Source organism: Mirounga leonina, unplaced genomic scaffold (genome assembly GCF_011800145.1).
Source record: "Mirounga leonina isolate KUSES-001 unplaced genomic scaffold, KU_Mleo_1.0 Mir_153, whole genome shotgun sequence".
Taxonomy (NCBI): Eukaryota; Metazoa; Chordata; class Mammalia; order Carnivora; family Phocidae; genus Mirounga; species Mirounga leonina.
The window spans coordinates 18236252-18263223 of record NW_023270387.1 but is presented as its reverse complement, the minus strand read 5'-3'; the positions used below and the strand labels follow the sequence as shown (position 1 = coordinate 18263223).

Sequence of the window (26972 nt, the reverse complement as noted above, 5' to 3'; positions counted from 1 at the left end):
TTTGTGCCCTGCCTGGGAGGGGCCCGAGGCCTGCAGCCACCCTAGCACCAGCAGGGAACCCAGACCATGGAGGACTTGGAGGGGAGGGATCCAGGGTTTCTGGGGGCTGCTGATGGCCTCTGTAGGTCTCCTGGGTTAGTCACAGGGCAGCAGGTGCGACCATAACACCAGTTGCCTTCAATTTGGAGACTGGGGCAGGCAGTGGTAAATAAATGCCCTGTGGCTTTTGTGGTCAACTCTTAAAAACTGTGTATAAGTGGACCTCGGCAGTTCAAACATATGTTGTTCAAGGGTCAACTATATGCCCACTTTTTCATATATTCCCTAGCTCTGTCTACTGAGATGACTTGAGGACAATGATATCCCAAAGGCAGTGTGCACACATAGCCCCTGGGTTTTGGCTTCTAAATGTCATTTTCCACTAAAAGGAATCAGGGATCCTTGGAGAAATGGCTCATTACAGGGCTGGGGTAGCAAGAGTTGAAGATGAGCCTGGAATATTTCATACCAAAAAGGAAGAAAGTGCTCAAAGGCTGAGGATAAGAAGGACACAGAAGCCTGTTTCCACAATTGATCACCCAATTAGCAAGAGATTAGTTTGATGGTAACAGATTATAACCCAGTGAGTGAGACAGGATAGTAACAGATTGTAACTCATTGAATAACAGGAAACCGTGAGTCCATAAATAAATAAATGAGTGACTTGGAAGTTTGACGAGGAACAGGATATCTACATATTTTTAAAGCATCTCTGCACAAAGTATCAGCTCACAAAGGAGGAAGAGGAACTTCGCAGTGGGGAAAGCTGGCAGACAGCACCCTCATCAAGTGATCAAGAAAGGGGTAACTAAAACACAGTGACATAACCAAAACATCACTTCTGTGACAGTCCCATCAGAGTTTTGTAACCCGAATCTAATCACGAAGAAACAATCAAAGGCAAACTGTGGGACAGTTTACAAAATCACTAGGCTGCAATCTTCAAAACTATCCCAAATGTCATGAATGTACAGGAAAGATTAAGGAACTGTTCCAAACTGAATGAGACTAAAATTAAACATGTGATTCTCAACTGGATCCTCTGGGACAACTGGACCTCCTTTTCCCTTCAGGGTAAGATGTTTGCTGGCCAAATCAACCCTGATCTCCAAGGCTTGGGAGAATCTTCCTGCTCTGAAGTAGTGTGAGACATAATAGGTTCTTTTCTTTTCTTTTCTTTTTTAAACTATGAAGCTTTTGTGTCCACGGTCCAGTCCTCATTTCATGACTCTGAATCCAGAGCAGATTGCCATGGGAGGACACCATCTTGCATTGCACTCAAAGTCTATTTTTCATGTGACAGTTATTATGCTTCTTCCCATAGGCTGCCCCACTGTGATGATGTGGCTGCCCCCCAAATCATATTTTCTACTGCACAGAGCACTACACAATGCTCTCTGGTATATGAGTGGGCTCTTCTTTAAATTTTGAATTTTGTGCATTTTCCTTCCTCTTTGTTTTTGCTTCTGAGTACAACCGTGTGATGTAGTTCACGTAGCTCTTAGAGTGGAAAGCTGAAAGAAAAATATGTCAAAGATGACCATTTATTTTGAACAATACTGCACCCATTTATTTGAGACACTTTGATTGCACATGGTATTTTTAGGTTCATATGTTAATGGCTTAAAAAATCAAATCTGAAATTGATGCATATCATAAATGGTCTGAATGCATTGTTATGGGCTGATTTTTTTTTAAAAGTCTTTTTTTATGTAAATATACGAATAAACCTGAAATAAAATATATAGACGTTTCTGCTATTAAAAAAACCTGAAAAAAACCCACCCACATTGTATTTAGCAAATTTCTTACTGAAAGTAACAGGGCTTATGGAAAACATAGGGTTGGGGCAGATCACTCAAAGCCCATGTAACTTTATATGCAGAGGCTGGAGATAGCTCCAGAGGATGACTTTTAAGTGAGCAAAAACAGTGAAGTTGAAATGCTGGGTTGGAGGGAGCCCAGGGAAGGAGGCTGGAAGTGCAGGTTGGAGCTCAGTTGAAAGTACCCCCTCTCACAATCCGTGGCCAGCCCCTAGGGATGGACCTTTCTGGGAAGGGAGCCTTGAGCAAAGGTAGTCCTTTTCAACTTTCTTAAAGTTGAGACGCAAAGGCTTTCTGCTTATTCAACAGCTGAGCTGAGGGCTTTTCTTTTCTTGCTGAAAGTTATCATTCTACACCCACTGTTTTGGTTCCCCTTGCTTAAGAAAGTTGGCATAGGAAACAATCCAACTAACACGTCATACTGACAAAATTCTCCTACTTGCCAGTCGAGGACAAGAACACTGACATTCTAGAAACATGGGCAATACAACAGACTCTCTGCGCCTTGCACACACTTCCCTCTCCCACCCCCAGTTCTCACGGTTTGCCCTCTTGTTCTCCTGTCCCAGCTAGTACAGTGATTCTTTCCACTTCACACCTTACTAGGTCAAAGCAAAAAAAAAAAGGCAGAGGTGTTGTGAAAGGCCAGCTTCCTACAAAAACCTCAATGAAACCAATAGAAACTAGCAGTTAGCTTTTCTGCCTAGCTTGCAACTCTCAGCAGATGGAATGAGTTAATTTGCAATGGAGGAACCAAAATGGTTGAAAGAAAGGTAGAAGATTCTTGCTTTCCTGTAGTACCAGGTGTTCTCTACTAGATTTTTGTCAAGAACACACACATGAGCGTAGGTGCGTGCACACACACACAAGCTCCTTTTAGAAACTCTTCCTTCTACTTTCTTTACATATTTTGCTTGAGAAGCTACAATGGAGTCATCAAAAGACCCAAAACATGTCTGCTTGAATCAATTAAGCCTTGTGTTCATTTATTCAACACAAATGCATCAGACACTCCATTGGCATCAGGCCCTGTGTTAGAATCTGAGGACACAACATAGATAAACCCAGCTACTCACCACCTGAAGGAGGACTGTGGTAGCTAAAGCAACGCATCAGAAATGAGCAGATGGTATGGGGTGTGGAAAGTGCTGGATTGTTAAGATGTATGTAAGATACCCAGAGCACAAGAGGGACATACGGTCCCAGGATGTCCCTGCATGTGACAGCAAGAACTCAGGGATGGCTTCCCACGGGGGCATATCTGCAGCCATAGGAACTTAATGGTCACTAGTTTTCATTTTTGGAAGATTTACTTATGTTCTACAAGATGATTTAGGTTGATTGACTTTCTAGTGCTAAAAATCAGACTTTGATTTTTACCCTCCTCCTTAAAGGCAACAAATTAACCTCATTTTTCAAATTTGAGGTCATGTAATTGACTTACTTTGGCCCTTTTTCTCTTGGGATGATGTTTCTTCATTATTTGACCTCGATTTGTAACTTTCTAGAGTGTGTTCTGAGATTTCGTTTTCTGCAAGAAAAGAAAACTATGTTATTAATTTCGAGCACCCCAGACATCACCTATATGTACAAATGTATGTTTGAATAAGATGATCCCTCTGTCTACACAATAGTGGACTTACCACTCGCCCTCCCATACCTCATGTCCTCATTCATTCTGAGAAGTGTGTTTGTTTTTTGCTCTGATTCCTACAGGCACTGTGCTAGGCAGCGTAAGAGTTGCGGAAATCAAATGACCATGGATTAGAATCAAGTATTAGATGGGACAATTCCAGTAGCCCTTAAAGAACTATGGGGGTGAAGCATTAATGGGAGATTTTGAAACAATGCTGTGGCATTTGCCTATTGCACAGGTACAGGTGAAAAGCCAGACCCTGTCTCTAGGTCTGTTTATGATGAAAGTTAGTCCAGCTGAATATATAGAGAGATTGACATCAAACTAGAAGAAGTTGTATTTTCAATAGGGTGAGAGCCATTCAAAGGGGAAGTATTTTGCTTTGGGACATAATGAGTTCTCAGCTACTGGAGGTGTTGGAGTCATATGTGGCTTAATCAACGATGTCCAGCACCACTAGAATGCGAACCACATGCGTAATTCTAAGTTTTCTAGGTGTTATGCTCAAAAAGCAAAGAGAAGCAGGTGCAATTAATTTAATAATTATTTACCTAGTAGATCCAATATATTATTATTAGACATACTATATTTGTGTGTGTGTGTATTGAGCTTTCAAAGTTGGGTGTCTATTTTATCCTTCCAGCACCTCTCAAAAGTGACTAGCCACATTTCAAGTGCTCAATAGCCATATTGTGGCCACTGTATTGGGCAGCATAGGTCTAAATAATCACTCAGAATTAAGGAGGAGATTTATCCTAGTACACACAGATGGAATGAATTGAGTAGATTGTTATTCTGGATAACTTCTAAGGTCCCTTCCAGCCCTGATATGTGTTGAATCTATGCATTTTAATAGGTACCTTCCATGGTAGATAAATTATATATGTATATATGGTATATATACATATGTATAGTTTCCAATGATAACTTTTTAATCAGAATGCTTAGGAAACATTACTCACATATTATGGGTGAGCGAAGCTGAATACATTCTTTCAAAGTAAGAACAGAACCCAAACAGTCTATATTCAACCTTTGATTGGCTGTCCCTAGAATATGAACTCCTTGAGAGTGGGGACCTGGTCTCTCTTGTTGACAGAGGTATCCCCCATGACTGAAACAGTGTCTGGCACACAAGAGGTGTTCAATGAATGCTTTCTGAATGAATGAATGAGTTTTCCACTCGGGATCCTTTTGTGACTAGAAGCTTTTATAATTTAATGTCATTTCCCAGAGCTACTCTAATTTCTCTTGGTTCCGCACTCTTTGATTATAGCCCCTGGAGATTCACATTCTGTATTTACTGCAAAACCAACAATTGCTTATTTGAATGACAACACTTATGCAACAGACTGTGCAGCATCTAACAGAAAGGCTTTAGTTGGCAGAATTTCCTTTGTCCTAGCCCCGTGGTGTGACGCCTTGGAGCGCCCCATCGGGTCCTCTGCCTCTCACCTCTTTTCCACACCACGTGCGCTTTCCGAAGCTTCATTATGAAGAGCTGGACGATGATGAAGAGTATGAAGATGAGGAAGGACACAAGGGTGAGCAGTAGAATGCCATTTTTCCTCCTTATCACCCCCACATACTGAAGACTGGCTTCTGTACGGAAAATGAAATGAATTTAGACAGTTCAAGGTTGGTTTGTTTTTGTCACTGAGGAATTTGCACAATGCTTTCAAAATGTAGTTCGACTGATAGGCAACTCGGATAAAAAGACAGAGAGCTTTACCCTGAAGGGAAAGAGATTCATATTATTTATTCTCTGAAAACAAGCCAACAGGCACACAAACAAAGCAATTCTGTGAGGTGATTTGAAAAATGCTCTGAAGTTCCATAGATATCGAAGCTGTGAGGTTTCATTTGCAGAGAAAACATGCAAGAATATTGACTTAAATTATAGTCAGGGGACTTAAATGAGCTGTAAGGGCTGATTTTTTAGCAAGGTGTAGTTAAGCGGCAAGAGGTTGTTAAGGAGTGTGAAAAACTATGCAAATAAAATGAAATCCACGAATGTTGGCTAGGTTTAATGTGGTCCTACGTGAAGGCCATTGGACATAAACTAGGTGAGGTCTTTAAGATCTTTCTAAACCTCACATTCTGATTCTATGGGCTCTAGTTTTGCCCAGATGTCCTGGCCCCCTCTCAACCAACAAGCAGTGAAGGAGCACCAGCTTTGTGTAGAACATTGTGCTTGGAGCTGCATAAGACATGGTCCCTGTGCTTTAAGGGGTAGTTCTCTCTCTATGGAAATAAATACATGAATCAACAGAAGTCAGAAATGGATGCAAAATTCTAGATCCATATGTGTTAACACCATAATGTGCGCAGGGATTCAGAGGCAGGAGTGGTCCCTGAGTTAGTCAGGAAGTTCTCAGTGAAGACCTTGGCCTTGAAAGAAGGGTAAGGAGAGGGAAGATGAGGCCTTTCCTTTCTTCAGGGGCAGTTCAGGTTGTTGAGGGAAGGGCAGTCAAAATGGGATGATGATGTCAGAGAAAAATGTGTGTTCTTCCTGGGACTTTAGAGAGGACTGCAGAGGCAGGGGATGGAGGGCCCTTGTTGGAGGCTTTGAGGCTCCTGCTCCGCGTGGTAGATGCGGGGAGCCACAGATGTTTTCTGAACACAGGTGTGAAGAATGCAAAGGGGTGTTTTGATCATAGTCCTAAAAATGGACCACAGAGGAGAAACTGAAGTCACAGGACTTGTGCAAGAGATGATGAGGGTCTGGACCAGGGATTGCAGTGATAGTCGACAAAATTCTGGAAGAGGAGACTCAAAAGTCTTTGGAGATGGACTGATTTTCTCTGTGTTTGTGTGTACACACATACACAGGAATGAAGGATGACGCCAAAATTTGGGGCCTGTGTGATCATTTGGATGAGGTGATTTTGTGGGAAAAGGTGCTGTTTGGTTTTTAGTGATGTTGAGTTCAAGGAGATGGCAGATAATCCAGCAACAGGGATATAGGAGATGGAATGAAACAGCAATTAATTCTCAGGCATGTTCTGGAAGTGTAAGTATGGAAATCTGCCTAGTGGCAATAGGAACAACCCTGGGAATGGGTAAATTCTTCAAGAATTAAGGGAAGAATCAAGGATGGAGAAGTAAAGTCAGAAATGTATCCACATATAAGAATCCAGAAGAAGAAGGGAAGTTCTCTGATGGACACAGAGAAAGAGTGGTTGGCAAAAAGTCACAGAACCAGGCAGAGTATTTCAAGGAAGCCAGGGAGACAACTAAGTCAAGGAACAAGGGAGTGATTAACCAATAGAAAGGTCAAGAAAAATGGGGACTGAAAAAGACCATTGGATTTATTGATTAAGAGGTTAAAATGTCAAGTGTTTATTCTAAATGCTGAGGGGGATGCTTACCAGTGGCCAAGTCAGGGTCTTGAGTGGTTTGTTCTTTCTCTTCCTTGTCACTCTTGGTTGTACTAGAATCTTCCATTACTGTAACTAAGTTGAAAGAAATTAAGACATGATATATACATATGACTGTATATGAATAGTGTGTATATATACACAGCTATCCCAAAGCAGCAAAGCAGCTTTGGAAACCAAACTACGTTGTCTTCCGTAAAAAAAAAAAAAAAAAAAAAGACCATTTTTGAACCACTGACTTCTTCCGGAAATAGTTGCAAATGGCTCATTTCACCAGGCTCATTTCGCCTTATTTTTAAAAGGTAGATGTTTACGAAACACCAGCTCTGGGCTCAGCCCCAAACAGAGCATTCAGTAGGTTTCTCACTGCAGCTCTGAATAGAGGCTTCTGGAAGCTAGGTATGTTGTCTGAAGTCACGGACCTGATACGTGACAGAGCCAATGCTGAAATTCAGAATGCAAAGTGTACACCACTATTTTATACTTGCTTCCTGAATCAGGCCTATTAGAAGGTCTTCAGAATGGTGCAAGATAACACCAGGGCATGGAAGATTGGCATCCCAAGCCTTGTGGAAAGAAAACCTAACAGCCTGAGAAGCAATGATTTTTATGTTGAAAAATAGGCTCCCTTGTCATTCAAACCTCTGCTTGCCTCTCCCCCTTAGAACGGGCATATACTGTGATGCTTTTGCTAGGTGCCAGAAGCGGTAAAAATGAAAGATCGCGTTTTCTGATTCCGTTGCTCATCCTCCCTATTCCTGTCCCCACCCCCCCACCCCCAGTCTCTTGCTTTTTAGCCCATTACACAGCGCCACTGTGTGGATCCCGCGGGGAATGAAACCACCCGTTCTGCTGGAAATGGGTATTATTAACAGTAATAAAATCGTAGAAATTGAAAGCTGAAAGGAAATTTAGAAACCGTATTAAATCTTATCTATGAAAAAGCAGAGCAGAAAATTGGGTTGTTTAGTAGCGCTGTAAGCCAATTTAAAGACAAGTAGATTCTAAACACGCTTAAAAATATTGAATTATTAAAGCAAGTGATACGGCTGTGCCCCTTCAGATCATTTTCAGTTTCCATTGCCCTTCAAAAAACTGGATGGTACATATTGTTTTTATCGGTGTTTAAAAGCCCCAAACATTTACTTTTAAGTGTTATTCCAGATAAAAAAAAATTTTAAGAACGTGATCTGATACTCAGAGCTATGAATATGATAATGGTATGAAAGCTCTTATTCTACTCAAGGAAATTCCTGTAGACACACTATTTGAAACAAAAAAAGAGGACCTATAGGAGTTTATGCCCTTTTTGGATGAGGCTCTCTTGCTCGAAACACCATAACAAATGAAAGTATTCATACGTGTATTTATTCATTTATACTGCATTTTCTTTTTTTTTTTAAGGTTTTATTTTTTATTTATTAGAGAGAGCACAAGAGTGGAGGAGGGTCAGAGGGAGAAGCAGACTCCCTGCTGAGCAGGGAGCCTGATGCGGGACTCGATCCCAGGACTCGATCCCGGCACTCTGGGATCATGACCCGAGCTGAAGGCAGTTGCTTAACCAACTGAGCCACCCAGGCGCCCCTATACTGCATTTTCTGAGTACCTATTAGTGTCAGATACTATGCCAGGTAAAATACAAAGATAAATACATGAGCATTGCCCAGAGCTAATCATCCAGTGGGTTCACTGTCTGAAAAACTGGCATTATAATCCAGGCTTTGTAATTCTGCATTTAGAGTTCAATCCTGTCATCAAAAACCATCTGAGTTCTTGACAGCCAAGTAACTGATGTGCTTTCAAAGGTGATTTTGTTATTCAACGGCAAAAATCCCCACATCTCCAGATCCTGCTTCTTTGCCCTTTGCTGAAACCAAGTCTTTATTTTGTGTTTGGTCTGTTCCGGGTGAGAAAACAAAGAAACGAGTCTCTCCATAAATGAATTCAACCTTGCCCTTTACTGCAGAGGAAATTCAAATGTCACAGTCGCGTGTGCACGTGTGTGTATCAAGCAAAATAGCGCTGAACTTACAAGGTATTAGTTACCCCGAAGCCCATCCCACTAAGGGAACACTGCTGGTATGGAGCTCCTCCAGGACAGCACTGAGCTAGAGCCCGGGCAGGGCATCCTGCATTGTCTTATTAAAAGTTAAAATTTCAGTGGCTCAGTCAGTTAAGCGTCCAACTCTTGATTTCAGCTCAGGTCATGATCTCAGGGTCCTGGGATGGAGCCCTGCGTCAGCCTCCATGGTGGGCGAGGAGCCTGCTTGAGATTCTCTCTCTCTACCTCTCCTTCTGCCCTCCACTCCCCACCCCTCTCTCTCCCTCACTTAAAAAAAAAAAAAAGGTTAAAATTAAAAAAAAAAAACTTAGAAATGAGAATTGGAAAAATGGCCCTTTCCAAGGAGGCATGATTTTTTTTTTTTTAAATCTTAATGGGTTGACACTTACCAGTACTAGTGGGCTGCTGAGGGTCTTGAGAGGACAGGGAGCATTTCTCCAGGGCGTCTGAAGCCGTCTCTCGATCCGTAACTAGGAAAGGGGAAAAACAGAAATCTGCAATTACGGAGAGCAGTCTCACCCACATGGTGCTTGGGACAATAGGTTGGAGAATGTACTTAGCTGCTACCTGCTTGTGAGGTTCTGCGGAAACCTAAGCACTCGTGTTCTACAGCTTTTGCTCTGGTTTTTGAATCTCTCTCCTGCTGCTAGCCCATCTGCTAGGCTGCCTGGCTGAGAAGGACAGCAGGCTGCGTCCGGAGTGCTGTGTTTCGCAATAGTATGCAAAGGCTATTTGCTGTCTCTCTCTACCTCCATCTACCTGTTAGTCCTTCTGTCTGCCCCGTCACCTATCTCCGTCCTTCTTTATTCATTAGGTGGCCTTGGAGTCCGTCACAGGTTGAATTCTGATGCTGTTAACTTGCTTGCTGCCCAGTGAGTTTGAGCAAGATGTCCAGTCTCTTGAATGCTCAGTTTTTCCTTACCTGTAAAATGGAACTACTAATGGCATTCACCCTTGGAGTTTTTTTTGCAAGAATTAATTTTATTCATACAACATGCTTAGCACAGTGCTTTGCTATGTATTAAGCACAATGCTTATAAATGTAATATTGTATAATGTAAAACGATGTTTGGGGTGCCTGGGTGGCTCAGTCGGTTAAGTGTCCAACTCTTGATTTTGGCTCAGGTCATGATCTCAGGGTCGTGAGATCAAGCCCTGCATTGGGCTCCATGCTGGGCGTGGAGCCTGCTTAAGATTTGCTCTCTCCCTCTGCCCCTCCTCCCTTCTCTCTCTATAAAAAACAAAACAAAACAAACAAAATAATGTTTGGGGATGTTTCCAGACATTCAGCTTAGCACAGATTTGACCAATGAACAGGCCTGCAACCAGGGAGTGTATAGAAAAGGTGTCTGAAATTTTATAAATATTGATACTGATATGTGACAGGTAGGTAATGTCTTTATGGAATCTGTGAGTGCTTCTCAGCTTTTTATTTTTTTTAAAGATTTTATTTATTTATTTGACAGAGAGAGACACAGTGAGAGAGGGAACACAAGCAGGGGGAGTGGGAGAGGGAGAAGCAGGCTCCCGCTGAGCAGGGAGCCCAATGCGGGGTTCGATTCCAGGACCCTGAGATCATGACGTGAGCCGAAGGCAGACATTAACCAACTGAGCCAGCCAGAAGGCCTGAGCTTTTTATTTAATCAAAGAAAGGGAAAGAGAATCTCAAGCAGAATCTGCACTGAGCACAGAGCCCAACGCGGGGCTCAACCTCAAGACCCTGCGATCATGACCTGAGCCAAAACCAAGAGTCAGATGCTCAACTGACTGTGCCACCCAGGGGCCCCGAACCTAATTGTTTTCTATTAAACCAGATACCAAAGAGATTTCAGAATGAAAACCAGTGCCATTTTTCTCACTAACATTTTGGTGTTGCAAAGTACAGTTATTTTTCCACACAAATATACCATTTCTGTTTCTATGTAGTGGTTAATTATTTTTTAAATAAATAAGTATTTAAACATTTTTCAGTTTTAATTTCTAATATGTAAATATTGACAGATACAATTCATTAAGTAAAAATTCTTTGGGGTCCTCAGTTATTTGTAGAAGTATAGGGGGGTCTCAAAATCCATAAGTTTGAGAACTGTTGCTCAAGTTTTTTGTTTTGTTTTGTTTTGTTTTTTAATCCCACCTCCAGTTAAGTAATAGGAAATCAAGATTCTTCATTTGGAATACTAAATAAATGAAGTAAATCATTTTGAAGAGGGTCTGATCTATTCCTGCTCTGTTCTCCTTCTCCAAGCATCACACTTCCACAAGCATCTAAGTGTGGATTTTTCAAAGGAAGACACTACTCACATCCCCAGATATGGTGCTTGTCTGATCTTTATTTTCCCAGGTCCTTCCATGCAGAGTGTGGGAATGAAAGGGGTCAGAATCCTTACTTGTAAATGTGTTTTAAAGCATCCTCAGTTAATCAAACTTTTTAAACTTATTGGATGAACAAAACATGTGTAATGCTGGTGCAGCCACTCTGGAAAACAGTATGGAGATTCCTCAAAAAGTTGAAAATAGAGCTACCATATGATCCAGCAATTGCACTACTGGGTATTTACCCCAAAGATACAAATGTAGGGATCCGAAGGGGTATGTGCACCCCGATGTTTATAGCAGCAATGTCCACAATAGCCAAACTGTGCAAAGAGCCAAGATGTCCATCAACAGATGAATGGATAAAGAAGATGTGGTATATATATATAAAATGGAATATTATGCAGCCATCAAAAATGAAATCTTCCCATTTACAACAGCATGGATGGAACTAGAGGGTATTATGCTAAGGGAAATAAGTCAATCAGAGAAAGACAATTATCATATGATCTCACTGATATGTGGAATTTGAGAAACAAGGCAGAGGATCATAGGGGAAGGGAGGGAAAAATGAAACAAGACAAAACTAGAGAGGGAAACAAACCATAAGAGACTCTTAATCTCAGGGAACAAACTGAGGGTTGCTGGAGTGGTAGGGGGTGGGAGGGATGGGGTGGTTGGGTGATAGAATTGGGGAGGGTATGTGCTATGGTGAGCACTGTGAATTGTGTAAGACTCATGAACCTGTACCTCTGAAACAAATAATACATTATGTGTTAATAAAAAGAAAAAAAAAACCCATGTGTAATATCTGTATGTCAGCGTAGTCACTTGACAAAGGGAAAAAAAGCCATTAAACATATGGAAGCCACCAACAGCTGATATTGGAGTTGCTCTTTGAATACTTAATGGAGATCTGGCAGTGAGTGCTAAATAATAATCGATAGTTAGATCAGAAATAAAAGTTAAGTCTTATCCTATTATTTTGAAGTCTTATGGCTATCATTTTGAGTCCTATAGAACTATGGCCATAATGGAGAAGAATCTGTGATTTCCCCTCCGGAGTAATTTTTGTAGATGGCCTGAACAATAGCTGAAGAGTAAAAATATGCATTTTTTCAATATCACTGGTTCTTTTGTTTAAGAATCTGAATGTCTGGGGCACCCGGGTGGCTCAGTCGGTTGAGCGTCCAACTCTTGGTTTTGGCTCAGGTTATGATCTCAGGGTTGTGAGATGGAGCCCTGCATTGGACTCCACACTCAGCGGGGAATCTGCTTGAGATTCTCTCTCTCCTTTTACCCTTTGCCCCGTGCACTCTCTCTCTCAAATAAATAATCTTCAAAAAAAACCTGAGTATTTTTCAGGAGCACCCCCCGCCCCCATGTGCTATGCTCCGCTGACTGTAGAGGCTGGAGGGGATGAGTCATGGAGAGGCAGGACTATGTGTCAGATTACAGGAGCCTGCCCAATCTGTGGGGCCCCAGTCTTCTAGATGCGGCTTCCTCAAGACTTGCTAGTTTTGGTTTGTTGAGAAAGCGACTGGTGGAAAGCGTGTCGTAGGGAGGGAGGGGGTGCCGTTAGCCACAGCAGCAGCCCCCACAGGGCTGCAGAGCGCTTTCCCCATGATGGTGTTCTCCTTAACCAGTGCCTTGCATTTAGCAGTTATTTCATGAGCAGCTTTCTCGACAAATGTATCCTCATCCAGCAGCCCCCTCCTTCGCTAGTGTGAGTGAATCCTTGCACTTGAGGAATTCCTTGTACACTGAGAAGTACCTTATAAAATAACGAAGGTCAGAGTCTTATTAATTATAGATGTGTGATTCATAGTACTTCTTATTAGATACATGTTGGCTCAAAAAGTTTTCTAGGGGCACCTGGGTGGCTCATTCGGTTAAGCATCCGACTCTTGATTTCGACTCAGGTCATGATCTGAGGGTCATGGGATCGAGTCCTGCTTTGGGCTCTGTGCTGGGCATAAAGCCTGCTTGAGATTCTCTCTCCCTCTCAACTCATGGTTACTCTCTCTCTCAAAAAAAGGAAGTTTTCTAGGGTTTAAAAATTATTATTTTTTGCTTTTGATGAAGGAATCGGAGAACACATTCTGAAAATGGAGGCAACGCCTCTTCACATTTACTATTTGGCATTTTATTTACTAGTATTTGTTCTGCCCAGAATATTAACATGGTTAAACTAGAACCTGCAAAACAGTTATAACCAAATAAATCTAAAGAGGAATCATGGCTTGATTTGACTGAGTGTTTTATGTTAACATAAAATAATGTTGAGAAGTTTAGATTTATTTCAGTTGCTATTATCTCCTTTTGGGTCAACTACAAAGATAAAGTATGCTTCAGATGACCTTTCTGAAATAAAAAAAAAATAAAAAAAGTTATGCTGGCTGGCATTATCAAAAAGCAAGCATGATGCTATTTGCATATGGTGCCCTGCCAGGCTTTCTGCACAACTGGGGTCCGAATGTTGGAACAGGTACAATATGATGCCTCAGCTGGAGAAATTTCAATCATTAAAGGAATTTGCTGTTAAGGAGAGCTTTGTGGACAGTGATCTCGCTCTGAAGGACTCTTCCCATTCCATTTAATTTTGTTTGACAGTGTAATATTAAGGTAAATTAAATGAAAAAGACAATCATTAGTTCTTCTTACCCAAGTCTTCAGATCGGAAGGGTGCTACCAGTTTTCTTCCTTGTAGGCCTTTGTGTCGGATGACGCAGTCCACTGTTGAGCTTTTGCCCAGTGTGTGGACTCTGAGGATGCTGCTGCTGTTACATTTCTTCCCATCGGTTTCAAATTCATGGTGGGTTTCACCTATGGAGCGGATTAAAGAAGTGCAAGAGGTTGTGGCTACTTAATACCCTTGGGTGGGTTTGGTTCTCGGGGACCGATGGTCTTGACATCTTGGCAAAACTGTTAGACTTCTAAGTCATTCTAGATTCGGTCAGCTGCCTTGTACGTGCCTGGCCCAGTCACAGGGGGAAGGAGCTGAATAACAGTGGTTAGGTTTCTGTGAACCTTCACTACTGGAAAAAAATCCAAAGCTTATCATGGTTACACAAGGACAGCCTGATGTAGTCAAACACAAAGACCCAAGACCTTACTCAGGGTGAATGAATAAGGCAAATGAAAGGAGAGGTCTTATAATGATGTAGAATTGACATTGGACTGGATCTCTCTCTGATTATGTAAAATCCAATGGAACATACATTACAATGTAAACAAACTATAAACAGTTCTCAAGCATGACCATTAGTTATCTTGCTTCAGTCAGTTGAACCCTGCTTTAATCTAATCAAAGTTAAATTCTTTGGTACCATAATATTTTTTTTAAGATTTTATTTATTTATTTGACAGAGAGAGAACACAAGTAGGCAGAGTGGCAGGCAGAGGGAGAGGGAGAAGCAGACTCCCCACTGAGCAGGGAGCCCGACGCAGGACTCGATCCCAGGACCCTGGGATCACGACCCGAGCCGAAGGCAGACGCCTAACGGACTGAGCCACCCAGGCGCTCGGTACCATAATATTTTTATTGAGGGTATGACATCGCAGTGTACTTTATAAGGAGGAGCTTACCTGTTCCAATATACAAGCATTATGTTAAATGTATTTTCAAATTTATGGCTGCTAAAAAGTTCATGCTGAGGGAATAGCTATATCATACCTATATATGAAATTATGTTGAATTTTAAGAAACCATAATATCCCATTTTAGGTTTCTACTTTGTTTTAAGTATAAACATGTAATCATATTATTTGTGATAAGTTTTCAAGATGAAGGCACAGTATTGATAGGTTATAAAGTTAATTTGTCTGGAAAAAACTGACAAATTATTGAATGTTATTTGCCGGCACCTGATACCACCAGAGGGTGCCAGAGGATTTAAAAATTCTTTGGAAGTTTAAAGAGGAAGGAAAACAAAGGAGGAAAGAGAACCATGTCCCTACTTACCAGAGAGCTCTATGCCATTGCCTAAAATCCAGGTTATCTGCGGAGGGGGTTTACTTCTCACGGTGGAGCATTTAAGTGTAATGTGTGCTTTTCCATTTTGCATTCTGATAACTGAAGCTTCCAGAGTCGGCATGGAAGGTGTTGCTGGAAGAGAATTGATTTTTCTTTGCTCAGTGAGCAGGTCTACATATCCCAGTAAAGCACGGAGTCTGATAATCTATAGGGATCATTGTAGTGTATGGTCTAAATAAGGGGCATTTTTTTTTTTAACTTGATCTTTCCCAGAATACAGTTACAGGGCTTTTATATACTTGTAAAGCTACCTTGGCTGTAGTCCACATTGCTTGTTACTCAGTGTATGATTCGTCCCTGGAAATTCCCAATGGTACAACAACAGTTTTTACACTTGCTATCTGACTGTATTTGATTGGTAGAGCACTAGGTGAAGAGTACAGACCTGAAGTCTAGTTCCATCTGTCACCAGTTATTGAAAGCACCATTGTATGTCCCTCCATGTTTTGGTGGATCAGTTTCCTTGTCTGTGACACGAAGGAATTGTTTTATGAGTTGGCTGTTTCAGTTCTAGACTTGCATGAGTGTATGACTCAAAGTGAGTTAGTTCTGTCCCCTCCTAATATCAAAGATGCATTTCTCTTACCAAGGGCCCATTTGTCCTTTTTTTCCTACTGCTGTCCTGGAAATAGAGTTGACCCTTGAACAATGTGGGGATTAGGGGCGCTGACACCTCCCCTGACCACCACACAGTTGAAAATCCATGTATGACTTTTGGCTCCCCCCAAACTTAACCAACAGCCTACTGTTGATGGAAAACCTTACTGATAACACAAACAGTTGATTAACACCTATTTTGTATGTGGTATGTATTCTCTACTGTATTCTTACAGTAAAGTCAGCTAGAGAAAAGAAAATGTTATTAAGAAAATCATAAGGAAGAGAAAACATAGTACCAGACTGCATTTATTTTAAAATTTTGCATATAAGTGGACCTATACAATTCAAACCTGTGTGGTTCACGGGTCAAGTGTACTTTTTAAGTAGGCTAACTTCTTCCTCTTTCCCATTCTACTTCACACTTCGGTTCAGCACACTTTCACGTTGATTTGCTCATTTATCTGCCATTGAGACATTGCAAAGTCAGCTCCAAGTATGCATGGGATGTGTTAGATGCTGGCAGTAGAAATATGGAAAAGATAAAGCCCTTTGAGGGGCTAACAGTCTGGTGATAGACTCAGCCGCTAAGCTGTTAGTTAAAAGATCATGCGTTAAGTGTACTGTCAGACGTGTGCGGGGAGCGTGAGAAGAGCCTACAAGGGCACACGGCTCTGAGCCGTGACCAGTAAGGTGGGCTGAGTCTCATTGGTTCTCAACACCCCTAGGGAGCCATTCTTTCCCAGGTACTTTGTCCCCGTGCCTTTACTTTATGGCAGGCACTATGCTGTTTTAATTCAACAGAAGAAGCCTAAGACATTCATTTGTGATATGTGGAATCATGTCACTTAGAGGTCAATAAATAGTGATGTGTATAATTGATCTGAATTAGAGATCAATAAAAAGTGATGTTTATAATTGATCGGTTCTGTCACAAAAAGCAGAAAAGTAAAGACAGCAAGGCTTACACTGAATACAGTGGACCACCCACAGAACTGAGTGAGTCCCAGGAGGCTATCACTTCCTATCCACGCCTCCCAACCCCACCTCCCACCAGAGGAGAGGACCTGGTTTTGGCAGAGGATGTGAGCCAATTGTCCGGTGCGGTTACATCTGAATTCATTCTACCTTGGGATATGCTGTTGTTAGGTTCTACTTTATTTACATACATGTTTAGCTGCTTAGACTAGGGAGCCAACTCCTTGTGGGTGGGGATCATGCCTGATTCCTCTTTGATTCCTTGGAGCTTAGCACAGAGCCTGGCGCATAGCAGCAGCTTATCAAGTATTAATTTTCCTTTCTCTTAGTTCCTTAGACAGGAAACTTCACTGATGCCAAAGACAAATTTCACAAAGTCACATTTTCATCTAGGGCTCACCAGTCAAAATGCTCCTTTCTGTTTTCCTTTCAACAAAAGATGGTAGAGGTGCCCGAGAAAATGCTTTGCTCGGGCAATATTCCTAGCTAAAATGTGAAGTTTCAGAATGATCTGTCCTGTTCCTAAGTCTGTCGCTCCCGTGCTGGGTTTGCTGGCTGTCAGGCACCTACCTAGCACGATCACTTTTACTTCCTTTGTTCTCACCGAGTTGCTGTAATGTAAACACTTGTACACGCCTTCATCTTGCTGGGTGACATTAAGCACGCTGATGGAGAGCTGATTGGTGGAGTGATGAAGCAGCTGGTATTTGGAATTTTTTAAAGCTGGACAAGAGGGAAAAAGAGCTGTTAGGAAGAAAGCGATCAGATGAATACAGTCTCTCAGTGGATTGATTATTCGCAGGAATGGCTTTTGAATTTCACACTTTGACAGAACAAATGTCACATCTTCGATTGAGCTGCCTTCCAAATTCTAGTGTTCCCAGCTGGATGCCTCTCAATAGCTCAACATTCATTTAGGAAATGAAATATTTTGATACTGGGATCTGTGAAATAAACCGTTTGCTTTTCTTGTGCACGTAGGAAATTAACACTATACTGGTGAAGGGTTCGGGTTGCAGGATGATTAATTTTTTTTTTCATTTTTTTACATTATGAAAAATGCCCCAGTAGATTTACCTCTTTGAAATCTGATTGATTTGAGGTTGTCCTGTCACAATGGATGTGAAGAATGGAAGATAAATGCATGGCTCTTCATTACTCCATTTGGGTGTTTTTATTTTTAAAGATTTCATTTTTAAGTTAATCTCTACACACAGTGTGGAGCTTGAACTCATAACCCTGAGATCAAGAGTTGCATGCTCTACCGACTGAGCCAGCCAGGTGCTCCTTTTATTTTTAATTTTTTAGAAGTTTATTATTATTATATTTTTATATATATTTTATATATATAATATATATAATTAATTTTTAGAAGTTTATTATATATATTTTATATATATAATATATATAATTATTTTTTTAGAAGTTTATTATATTTTATATATGTATTATAATAACTCTATTATTATAGTTATATAGCAAGTGTTTGGGTTTTTTTGTTGTTGTTGTTGTTGTTTTGTTTTTTGATTCTATATTGACCTGGGATTTCTATCTTAGGTCATAGGTCCCTTAGCAAATCAGAGTTTCTTGAAATGAGTGGTTTTGTCTCCCTCTCTCTCTGGATTTGTAACATAAACAAACCTAAAATAGTTAACCCTTGAATGGCTGACCAAGAAAGGTTGTTTGTCCTCTGAAATCATGGCTGTGTGTCCTGGGACACTGATGGTACCTGAGCTAGAATTCAGGCATCTCAACCTCAACAGTATTGACTTTAGAGCCAGGTCAATCCTGGCCTTGCTGCTCATCAGATGCTAGACGCCCCCTGCCCTTCTCCAGTTATAACAACCCAAACTCTCTCCAGACATTGCCGTATGTCCCCTGGAAGGCAAGAATGACCCTTGACCCTCAACCTTTGGTTGAGCATCACCAAGTTCAATTAAGGTACTCTGCTGTAGAAATTTGAGAGTGCCCATCTTCTCCCAGTTTACTAAAAACCAGACCAAAACAAGAGAAAGCATTATTTAACAGGAATGATCTCTACTCACAGTTTTTCTCTGAGAACTTTTAACAGTTAACATCTACTTACTTTATTGGTTCTACTGTTAATGGTTTATTTAGCTTGAAATATACGGTTAGTTTACACTGAACGTAGCGATATTTGATAATGTTTCATAGCATAGGGGTGCCTGGGTGGCTCAGTTGGTTAAGCTTCTGGCTCTTGCTTTCTACTCAGGTCGTGATCTCAGGATCCTGGGATCAAGCCCCATGTTGGGCTCCACACTCAGTGCAGAGTCTGCTTGAGATTCCCAACCTATCTCTCTGCTCCTCCTACTCATGTGCTCTCTCTCCCTCTCTAAAATAAATAAATTAAAAAAAAATGTTCCCTAGCATATCAAGTTTTTTAGAGGCTCTGCTTTTACCAGACTGTTTGGAGACTTTTCCAAGTATTTGGCAGTTCAGAATATTAAATGGAGATCTACAATGGTCTCATTATGAAGGGGAGGGATTAGTAAAATCCTGCGCAAAGAGATGAACTAAATAGACTTTTTTTTTTTAAGATTTATTTATTTATTTGAGAGAGCGAGAATGAGAGAGAGAGAGAGTACATGAGAGGGGGGAGGGTTAGAGGGAGAAGCAGGCTCCTCGCCGAGCAGGGAGCCCGATGAGGGACTCGATCCTGGGACTCCAGGATCACGACCTGAGCCGAAGGCAGTCGCTTAACCAACTGAGCCACCCAGGCGCCCCCTAAATAGACTTTTAAGAATCCTTTCCTTAGGTGCCTGAGTGGCTCAGTCAGTTAGGTGTCAGCCTTCCACTCAGGTCATGATCCTGGAGTCCCGGGATCGAGTCCCACATCAGGCTCCCTGCTCAGCAGGGACTTCCTCTGACCCTCCCCTGTCTCGTGATCTCTCTCTCATTCTCTCTCTCTCAAATAAATAAATAAAATCTTAAAAAAAAAAAAAAAAAAGAATCCCTTTCCTTAAGAAAAAAACCAAACCAAACCATTGTGAGTGTGTGAGGTGATGGATGTTAACTAGGCTTCCTGCGCTGGTTATTTTGCAGTAAATACATAATATTCGATCATTGTACACCTCATAGTAATCAGGTGTTATGTGTTTATTATATCTCAATACAACTGGCGGGGAATGAAGGGGGTGGGGGGAAGAGTGCCTTTCCATCTGGGGCATCTGGGATGCAATGTGTGTTTGTGAAAATAGGAATGACTGCCCTCCCTTCCAAAGCAGTGGGCCCTGTCCATTGCTCAGCGGCTCAGCAATCTTGCTTTTGTGTTGAGACCAACAGGAGAAAAGGAGATCTCTAGAAGGGAGCTGTGTGAGGTGACTGTGAATTGCTCAGAGGGAAAACGAAGCAGCCGGCTCCAGATGTGGGGCGATGGTGTTAGCTGCAGGAGGACAAAGGGCCTCAGGTCCGTCTGCGGCCTTTCGTTGGGGCTATTGGCAGTTTCATGGGTGCTGAGAGTAAAACAGTGATGTGGGGGTGAGGTGTGGGCGTGGAAAGGTGCTTTGTAATTGAGCCCCCTTTACCAACCATTCTGGTGGGATTTCCATTTCAGACTTCCTGTCAGAAAAAGCAGCCTGGTGTAAAGTAATAGGCCTCTGGGTGTGATCCCCATGTAATAGAAGGTGGGCCAAGCCCACCGTTTGGGTGACTCATGTTGGTTTCTATCCCACCAACTTGTCTGTCTGGAAAATCCTGCAGGTTAAGGTCTGGTGGTGATTTTTTTTTTTTTTTTTTAATTTCACTTACCAGGATGCTCATTTAAAAAAATGGTGAACCCTGATGGGGCTAGCCACTGCAGGGAGGTGGTCTTCCCCTGAGAAACGACACACTTTAGGATGAGTGTCTGGCCTTCCTCCACGGTGACTGTTTCTGTGTGGTTAGTCAGAAAGGCTTCTGCAGAGGAAGAGAATTGGGGACAGTCAGGCTGGCATGGGCCAAGACACACTCCCAAGCCAAGGCAGGGACTTATTCTTAACACAACCTCATTCATTTATTCAGTCATTCATTACATACTTTTTGTGTGTGTGTGTGTGTGTGTGTGTGTGTGTGTGTGAGAGAGAGAGAGCACACAGCAGCAGAGGGGCAGAAGCAGAGGGAGAGGGAGATAGAATCTTAAGCAGGCTCCATGCTCTGCATGGAGCCCAATGTGAGGCTCGATCTCACGACCCTGAGATCATGATCTGAGCCAAAATCAAGGGTCAGGTGCTTAACCGACTGAGCCACTCAGGTGCTCCTCATTACATAGTTCTTAAGAAACAAAGCCCAAATCAATACAAAGGAGCAAGCACCGTACGTAGGGCAGTAAGATGTCTCCTGAAGGAGGTCTGAATGAAGGGGTGGGATTTTGATAGGAAAGAAGGAAAATCTTGAACAGTATCTATTGGGCACTTGCTCTCTCATATGCCAGGAACTCTGCCAGCCCATGTTAACCTATATTTAATTTAACTTTTTGAACTAACCCTATGAAGAAAGAATTATTTTGCTGGCTTTCTAGATGAAGGAATAGAGGCTGAAGGTCACACAGGTCCTGGGGCTGGGAACTGTACCCATGTCTGTGGGCTTCAGAGCCCATGGTCATATAACTAGGTCAGATTGTTTAAATAATGAGACCCCAGAAGAGTCAGCCTTTCTGGTCTCAATTTGTGAAACAAGTGACTTGTGGCTTTAAGTATAAGCTATGTGTCTAGGGGCGCCTGGGTGGCTCAGTTGGTTAAGCGTCTGCCTTCGGCTCAGGTCATGATCCCCGAGTCCTGGGATCGAGTCCCACATCGGGCTCCCTGCTCAGCGGGAAGCCTGCTTCTCCTTCTCCCACTCCCCCTGCTTGTGTTCCTGCTCTCGCTGTCTCTGTCTCTGTCAAATAAATAAATAAAATCTTTAAAAAAAAAAAAAAAAGCTATATGTCTAGGATTCCAAGTGGTGTTCACAGGGAGTAGGTAAGCCCCACCAGCAAAAGAGCTTCTATGCCAGAGGAAGAATGTTCTAAGATCTCTTCCAATTCAATTGTCTACAGAAACACTTTCTCCAGGCAAACATGAGAGTCTAATTTCCCCAAATCACAACCCCCAGAGAATGATAAACAATCGGTTGTAAGCAGCTGCAAATGCAATCTCCCAAAAAGGAAATTGATAAAAAATAAAATAAATTGGCTTTACTGCTGATTTGGCACATTTATTGCCATGTTATTTCTTCAAGTTTTAAATTAAAAAAAATCTTTTTTTTCTGAGGACTAGACAAGTCTTATCAATGAAAGTACAAAACATTTCCATAAACAGAAGAATGTTGTGGGGTTATAAATTATGAATTGCAAATGTAATGAGTTTTACTGCATCATCTTAAACCTTAAAAAAAAGAAAAAGAAACAAGGAGTTTATTTCCTTGTGATAAATTTCAAGTATTAGGAAAAGTGCTTTGGAGAGCCCTGGGAATTAATTGGTGTAGACTTTTTAGTTTGTTCCATTTTTAGGTCATTAATTTCAATCTAGCCTCTGGCAATAATAACCCAGAATTGTTGTATAGTATTCGTATTGACTTTCATGGGAAAAAAGTTTGCTTGAGTTCTAATGGAAAAATACCCATATCATCAGCCAATACTGTAATGAACAATGAAGAGCCCATAAAAAGATACTGTGTTTTCATAAGAGCATTGAAGCATAAGCCCAGAATTCTGCTTAGGTTGGGTCATTTGGAAATATTTTCGTCTATAAAATCAATCCATAACCGAGTAATAAAGATAATATTAGTAGAGATGCTTTGAAATGACAGTGGAATTTCTTCTAAGGTTAAGGAGCTTCTGAGCCAAGAAATTAAATCTAGAACTGTCTATCTTCCATTGCTTCCATAACCATTCCCATCTTGATTCTTGCTTTACTTTCTAGTTCCTGTGCGTTATCCTGCTTCCCACAGATTGAAGTTTCTAGAGGGCAGTGACTATTTTATATTTCTCTAAAATTCATTCCTTATAGAAAGTATCACAGTGTGAGCTTGAAAAAAATGGTTTAATACCAGCTTTCATGATGGCAGCATAAAGCAGGTGATAGACAGATATCTTTGGTCTCCTGTTGTTAATAAGAATACTGAGAGACAGGAGGGAAGTTACTATGTTGAATCCATGATAGAATAAAGACCACTGTTAAAGAAGCATGCCCTAATTTCATCCTTCAGGCCAGAAGTTGATACTAAAAAGTTTTGCCCATGTTCCTACCTTTGGCAAAGCGATTGTCTAGACAGGAAGCCTGCGTTTGGGGAAATGGGAGTGGTGAGATTTATCTGTAGCCTGTTTATGAATAAATTGTCTTCCATTTTAAAGATGTCTTTTTCTTGGGATGTGTGTTTTTGAATTAAGTTGTGATTTGATTCTTACAATGTTTAAAAAATTGTAATGAAATATAGGGTGGTTTTTTAGCACATGCTAAAGAATTGTATCTCCTAAGATTAGTGTTTGCTCTTGTTGAGAATTTAATATCAGTCTACTGACCACAACTATAAATGCCTGGGTTTCACATGGAAAGGGCTGTGTTTGAGGCATATGGTAATTGCTGTTTCCTCTTCTCTGCTCCAAGCCTTGCCTTTAGCTTTACAGGCTGATTTCTCTTTCAGGGTTATCATGTAGACCCCGTGTTTGATTCAGAGACAGGAGATCATTGTAGAAAGGAAGAACAGCCCCAGAGAAAAGCCACAGACACACAGTGCTTCAGCTGTGAGTGCTTCCAAATATTGTTTGGTGTATCCAGCTCTGCTAAAGGTTAGGAGAGGAAGATCCCTGTACCTGCATTTTGATGGTACGTCTTCTAAGGGCAAGTTCCCCAGGATTCTCTCGTTGCCGTTGCAAACTAAACTGGAACTCATTTTTTATATATAAATATTTTTTCGTCTAAGTTTGGAGTCAAACTTTCACCTTCTTTGTCAGAAGGAGGGGTGTGGGTTACCTTCTTTGCTCACCACTTCCTCCACTGTAGGCTCTAAAAACACAGATATCCTTATGCACCCTTAGCCTTTCTCATGTAGATCCTGAGTGCTCTGTGCCTACTTCCTGGGCTCCCCGGCTGGGCTTCAGAGTTCCAGTCTGTTTGTTAGCCCTACGTGGCTCCAGAGATACTAAGCATGCAAAGTGTGGCAGTGAATAGCTAGGGAGTTTCTCCTGGGAGGTCCCCCCTTACTGCTGGCAGGTCATGTTTACTGAGTGGATTATTGACTTCTGACCAGATTCATCCATCCATGCAAAGCCACGTGTTATGAGGCTGCTGGTTGACTCTGGGGTTATAGATTGTGACTGGTTTATATATGGAAATAGAACCTGTGCCCTTCATCATCTCCACCCCCAACTTTATGAACTAATGGTCTTATCAGTGCAGTGGCTTCACCCCAAAGCACATGTGACTGACCCTCAAGCAAAAGGCCAAGGAGCAGTCACAACCACCTACCAAAGCACATACAGATGAAACCTGTGCAGTTCTTTTTTTTTTTTAATCTTTTTTTTTTTTAATATTTTATTTATTTATTTGAGAGAGAGAATGAGAGACAGAGAGCATGAGAGGGAAGAGGGTCAGAGGGAAAAGCAGACCCCCCGCTGAGCAGGGAGCCCGATGTGGGACTTGATCCCGGGACTCCAGGATCATGACCTGAGCCGAAGGCAGTCGCTTAACCAACTGAGCCACCCAGGCGCCCTGAAACCTGTGCAGTTCTTAAGATTCCTTCTGGTTTTCCCCAAGATTTTGGGAGTTGCAGTGTCTGATCTCCCCTCTACTAGAGGTTAGCATGGTAGACTGAAGAAAGAGTAAAATGTTCTTTTTTTCCCCTTACCTTAGTAGCCCATGATTGCATGCAATAAATTTAAAAACTCCAGAACACAACGAGTCTATTCTGCAGGGACCCCAAACTTGTCATTTTCCATTGGAACTCATCATTTCTAGTGTGTCCCCCTAGGCTCCACCACACCTAGCACAGATAGACCACCTGCTCCGTTCCACTGTTTGCTTGTATCTAATGTGGTCACCAGCCACGGCCGGGTCCGGGCTCAAGAAGACACTTCGCCTTTGTTCATGCTGTTCTATTGACCTGGATACTTTTTTTTTTTAGAGTGGGGGAGGGGGCAGAGGGAGAAGGAGAGCAAGAGAATCTTAGGCAGGCTCCATGCCCAGCGAGGAGCCCGAAGCAGGGCTTAATGCAGGGCTCGATGCAGGGCTCGATGCAGGGCTCCATCTCATGACCCTGAGATCATGACCTGAGCTGAAATCAAGAGTCAGATACTTAACTGACTGAGCCACCAAGGCACCACCAGCCTGGATACCTTTCTTATCTCCTCCAAGACTCAACTCAAATTATACCACTTTTGTCAAACCTGCCTAACCAGTCTTTAGCTTCCTCCTTCCCCACAATGACCTGCCTTCTCCTCCAGATCCCTAAAGGTTTTGAATGGACTTCGATTATAGCACTTAGCACCTTCCTTTATATCTGGTTACAAGTATCTCTCTGCATGGAGATTGCAAACTTCTCATAGAGAAGTTGTTTGCCATTCATTCATTTTACAGTCCCAGGACCTAACACAAAGTAAGATTTAATTTAATTTTTTTGAAAATAAGATTTTAAGTATTGGGCGCCTGGGTGGCTCAGTTGGCTGGGTGTCTGCCTTTGACTCAGGTCATGATCTCAGGGTCCTGGGATCGAGCCCTGTGTCAGGCTCCCTGCTCAGCAGGGGGTATGCTTCTCCCTCTCCCTTCCCCTCCTGCTTGTACTTTTTTTTCTCATGCTCTCTCTCTCTCCCAAATAAATAAAATCTTTTAAAAAAAGATTTTAAGTATTAGTTGAATTAATGGCTAAAAACGTGGACATCTATATATTCAGTAATAAACAGTGTAATAGGATGCCAACTTGGCTCAAAAAGTGAAAGTCAGTTAAGGGCTTTAAACTTTGGAATAATTGAAAACATTCTAATTTTAGCTGTCTAAATGTACTTTTCCTGAATGTATGAGCTGTTTCTTTAAGCCACTTATTGAAGAAACTAATATTATTTATTACCAAATATTGAATTCATATTAAGTGCCTCAGAGTATAGGGATGAAAAAAGAAAGCACTTAATAATTGTATAAAATAGGAAATTGAAATACTACATAAAATAGGAAATCTAGTTTTTTAAAATAGTGTCATTCAGATACAGTTCTCTGGTGAATGCAGATTTAGAAGGATGGGTGCATTATTTGAAACATAACTATAATTCAGTTCAATATTTGGAAACACACACAACAACCAAGCAATACATTTAGGCATGGCTTCTTTTTTAAGACTTCGGTACAAGTTGCAATCAGAGATCTAGAGATTCCCTACACCCTGCCCCTCTTTTGATCAGGAATAATTTGACCTGTGTTAAAAAGGTAACAGTGTCTTAAATTTTCATCATGCTCCATTAGAATTCAGTAAGCATCAAAGATCAAATTTGAAAATTATAATACAATGTAAAGTATAACTGACTGAAAAAAATAAGCAGGAATTTTCCATGGGGCTCACTATTATCTCTGAACTAATGAAGAGTTGTAGAGCGCTTGGCCATCTTCAAAGTGCTTTCACATTTTGAAATTTGATCCCTTTAAAAATCCAGGGAGTTTGGCCGTCGAACATTATTAATCATCTCTTCATTTCAGGATGCAGACACTGAGTTTTTAGAGAACTTAAATTATCTGGCTAAGGCTTATACAGCAAGGAAGCTTTTAAATTCCCACACTGATGCTCTTCTACCTGGTATGCACTTAAGAGACAGAGCCTACTGAGCTCGTTGCATTTTGCCGTAACATATATGCCACAGAGCATAGGCTATGGTGGCCCTTCCTATAATTATTAGCAATTGAACAAGAGATTAAATAAAGCAGTAAAATCCCTGCATGTGTGATGGTGGTGTAGCTCGGAAAGTAATCACATACTTACCTGGCTTGTCTTCTTGCCGTAGGTCCTCTGTGAATGCAGGTGACTGATAGGTAGATTTGGTAAAATACCAGGTCAAGTGAGTATCATCAGAAATGAGCTCCAAGTCCTTACCTTGTAAGGGGAACCAGGCCAGCAAGCTGCAAAGTCTCCACCACATATTGTGCTGGGCTGT

General features: G+C 41.6%; 1 protein-coding gene across 1 annotated transcript; it reads right to left on the bottom strand.

Annotated features, from left to right (window-relative positions):
* Nucleotides 1–290: 290 nt before the first annotated feature.
* Nucleotides 291–26972, bottom strand: CRTAM (cytotoxic and regulatory T cell molecule). Its single transcript, XM_035008736.1, has 10 exons — nucleotides 26912–26972; nucleotides 20633–20779; nucleotides 17435–17587; nucleotides 15218–15361; nucleotides 13918–14079; nucleotides 9330–9410; nucleotides 6870–6953; nucleotides 4954–5100; nucleotides 3307–3393; nucleotides 291–1553 (listed from the first exon to the last, which is right to left on the bottom strand). The coding sequence occupies exons 1-10, from the start codon at nucleotides 26955–26957 to the stop codon at nucleotides 1423–1425; spliced, it is 1182 nt and encodes a 393-aa protein (XP_034864627.1). The 5' UTR covers nucleotides 26958–26972; the 3' UTR covers nucleotides 291–1422.

Coding starts and splice junctions, on each gene's coding strand:
- CRTAM (XM_035008736.1), bottom strand. CDS start 26,957: ATGTGGTGGAGACTTTGCAGCTTGCTGGCCTGGTTCCCCTTACAAG. Junction 3,394..4,953: donor GCACGTGGTGTGGAAAAGAG/GTGAGAGGCAGA, acceptor CTTTTCTTGCAG/AAAACGAAATCTCAGAACAC. Junction 1,554..3,306: donor CCAAGAGAAAAAGGGCCAAA/GTAAGTCAATTA, acceptor TTTTTCTTTCAG/CTTTCCACTCTAAGAGCTAC.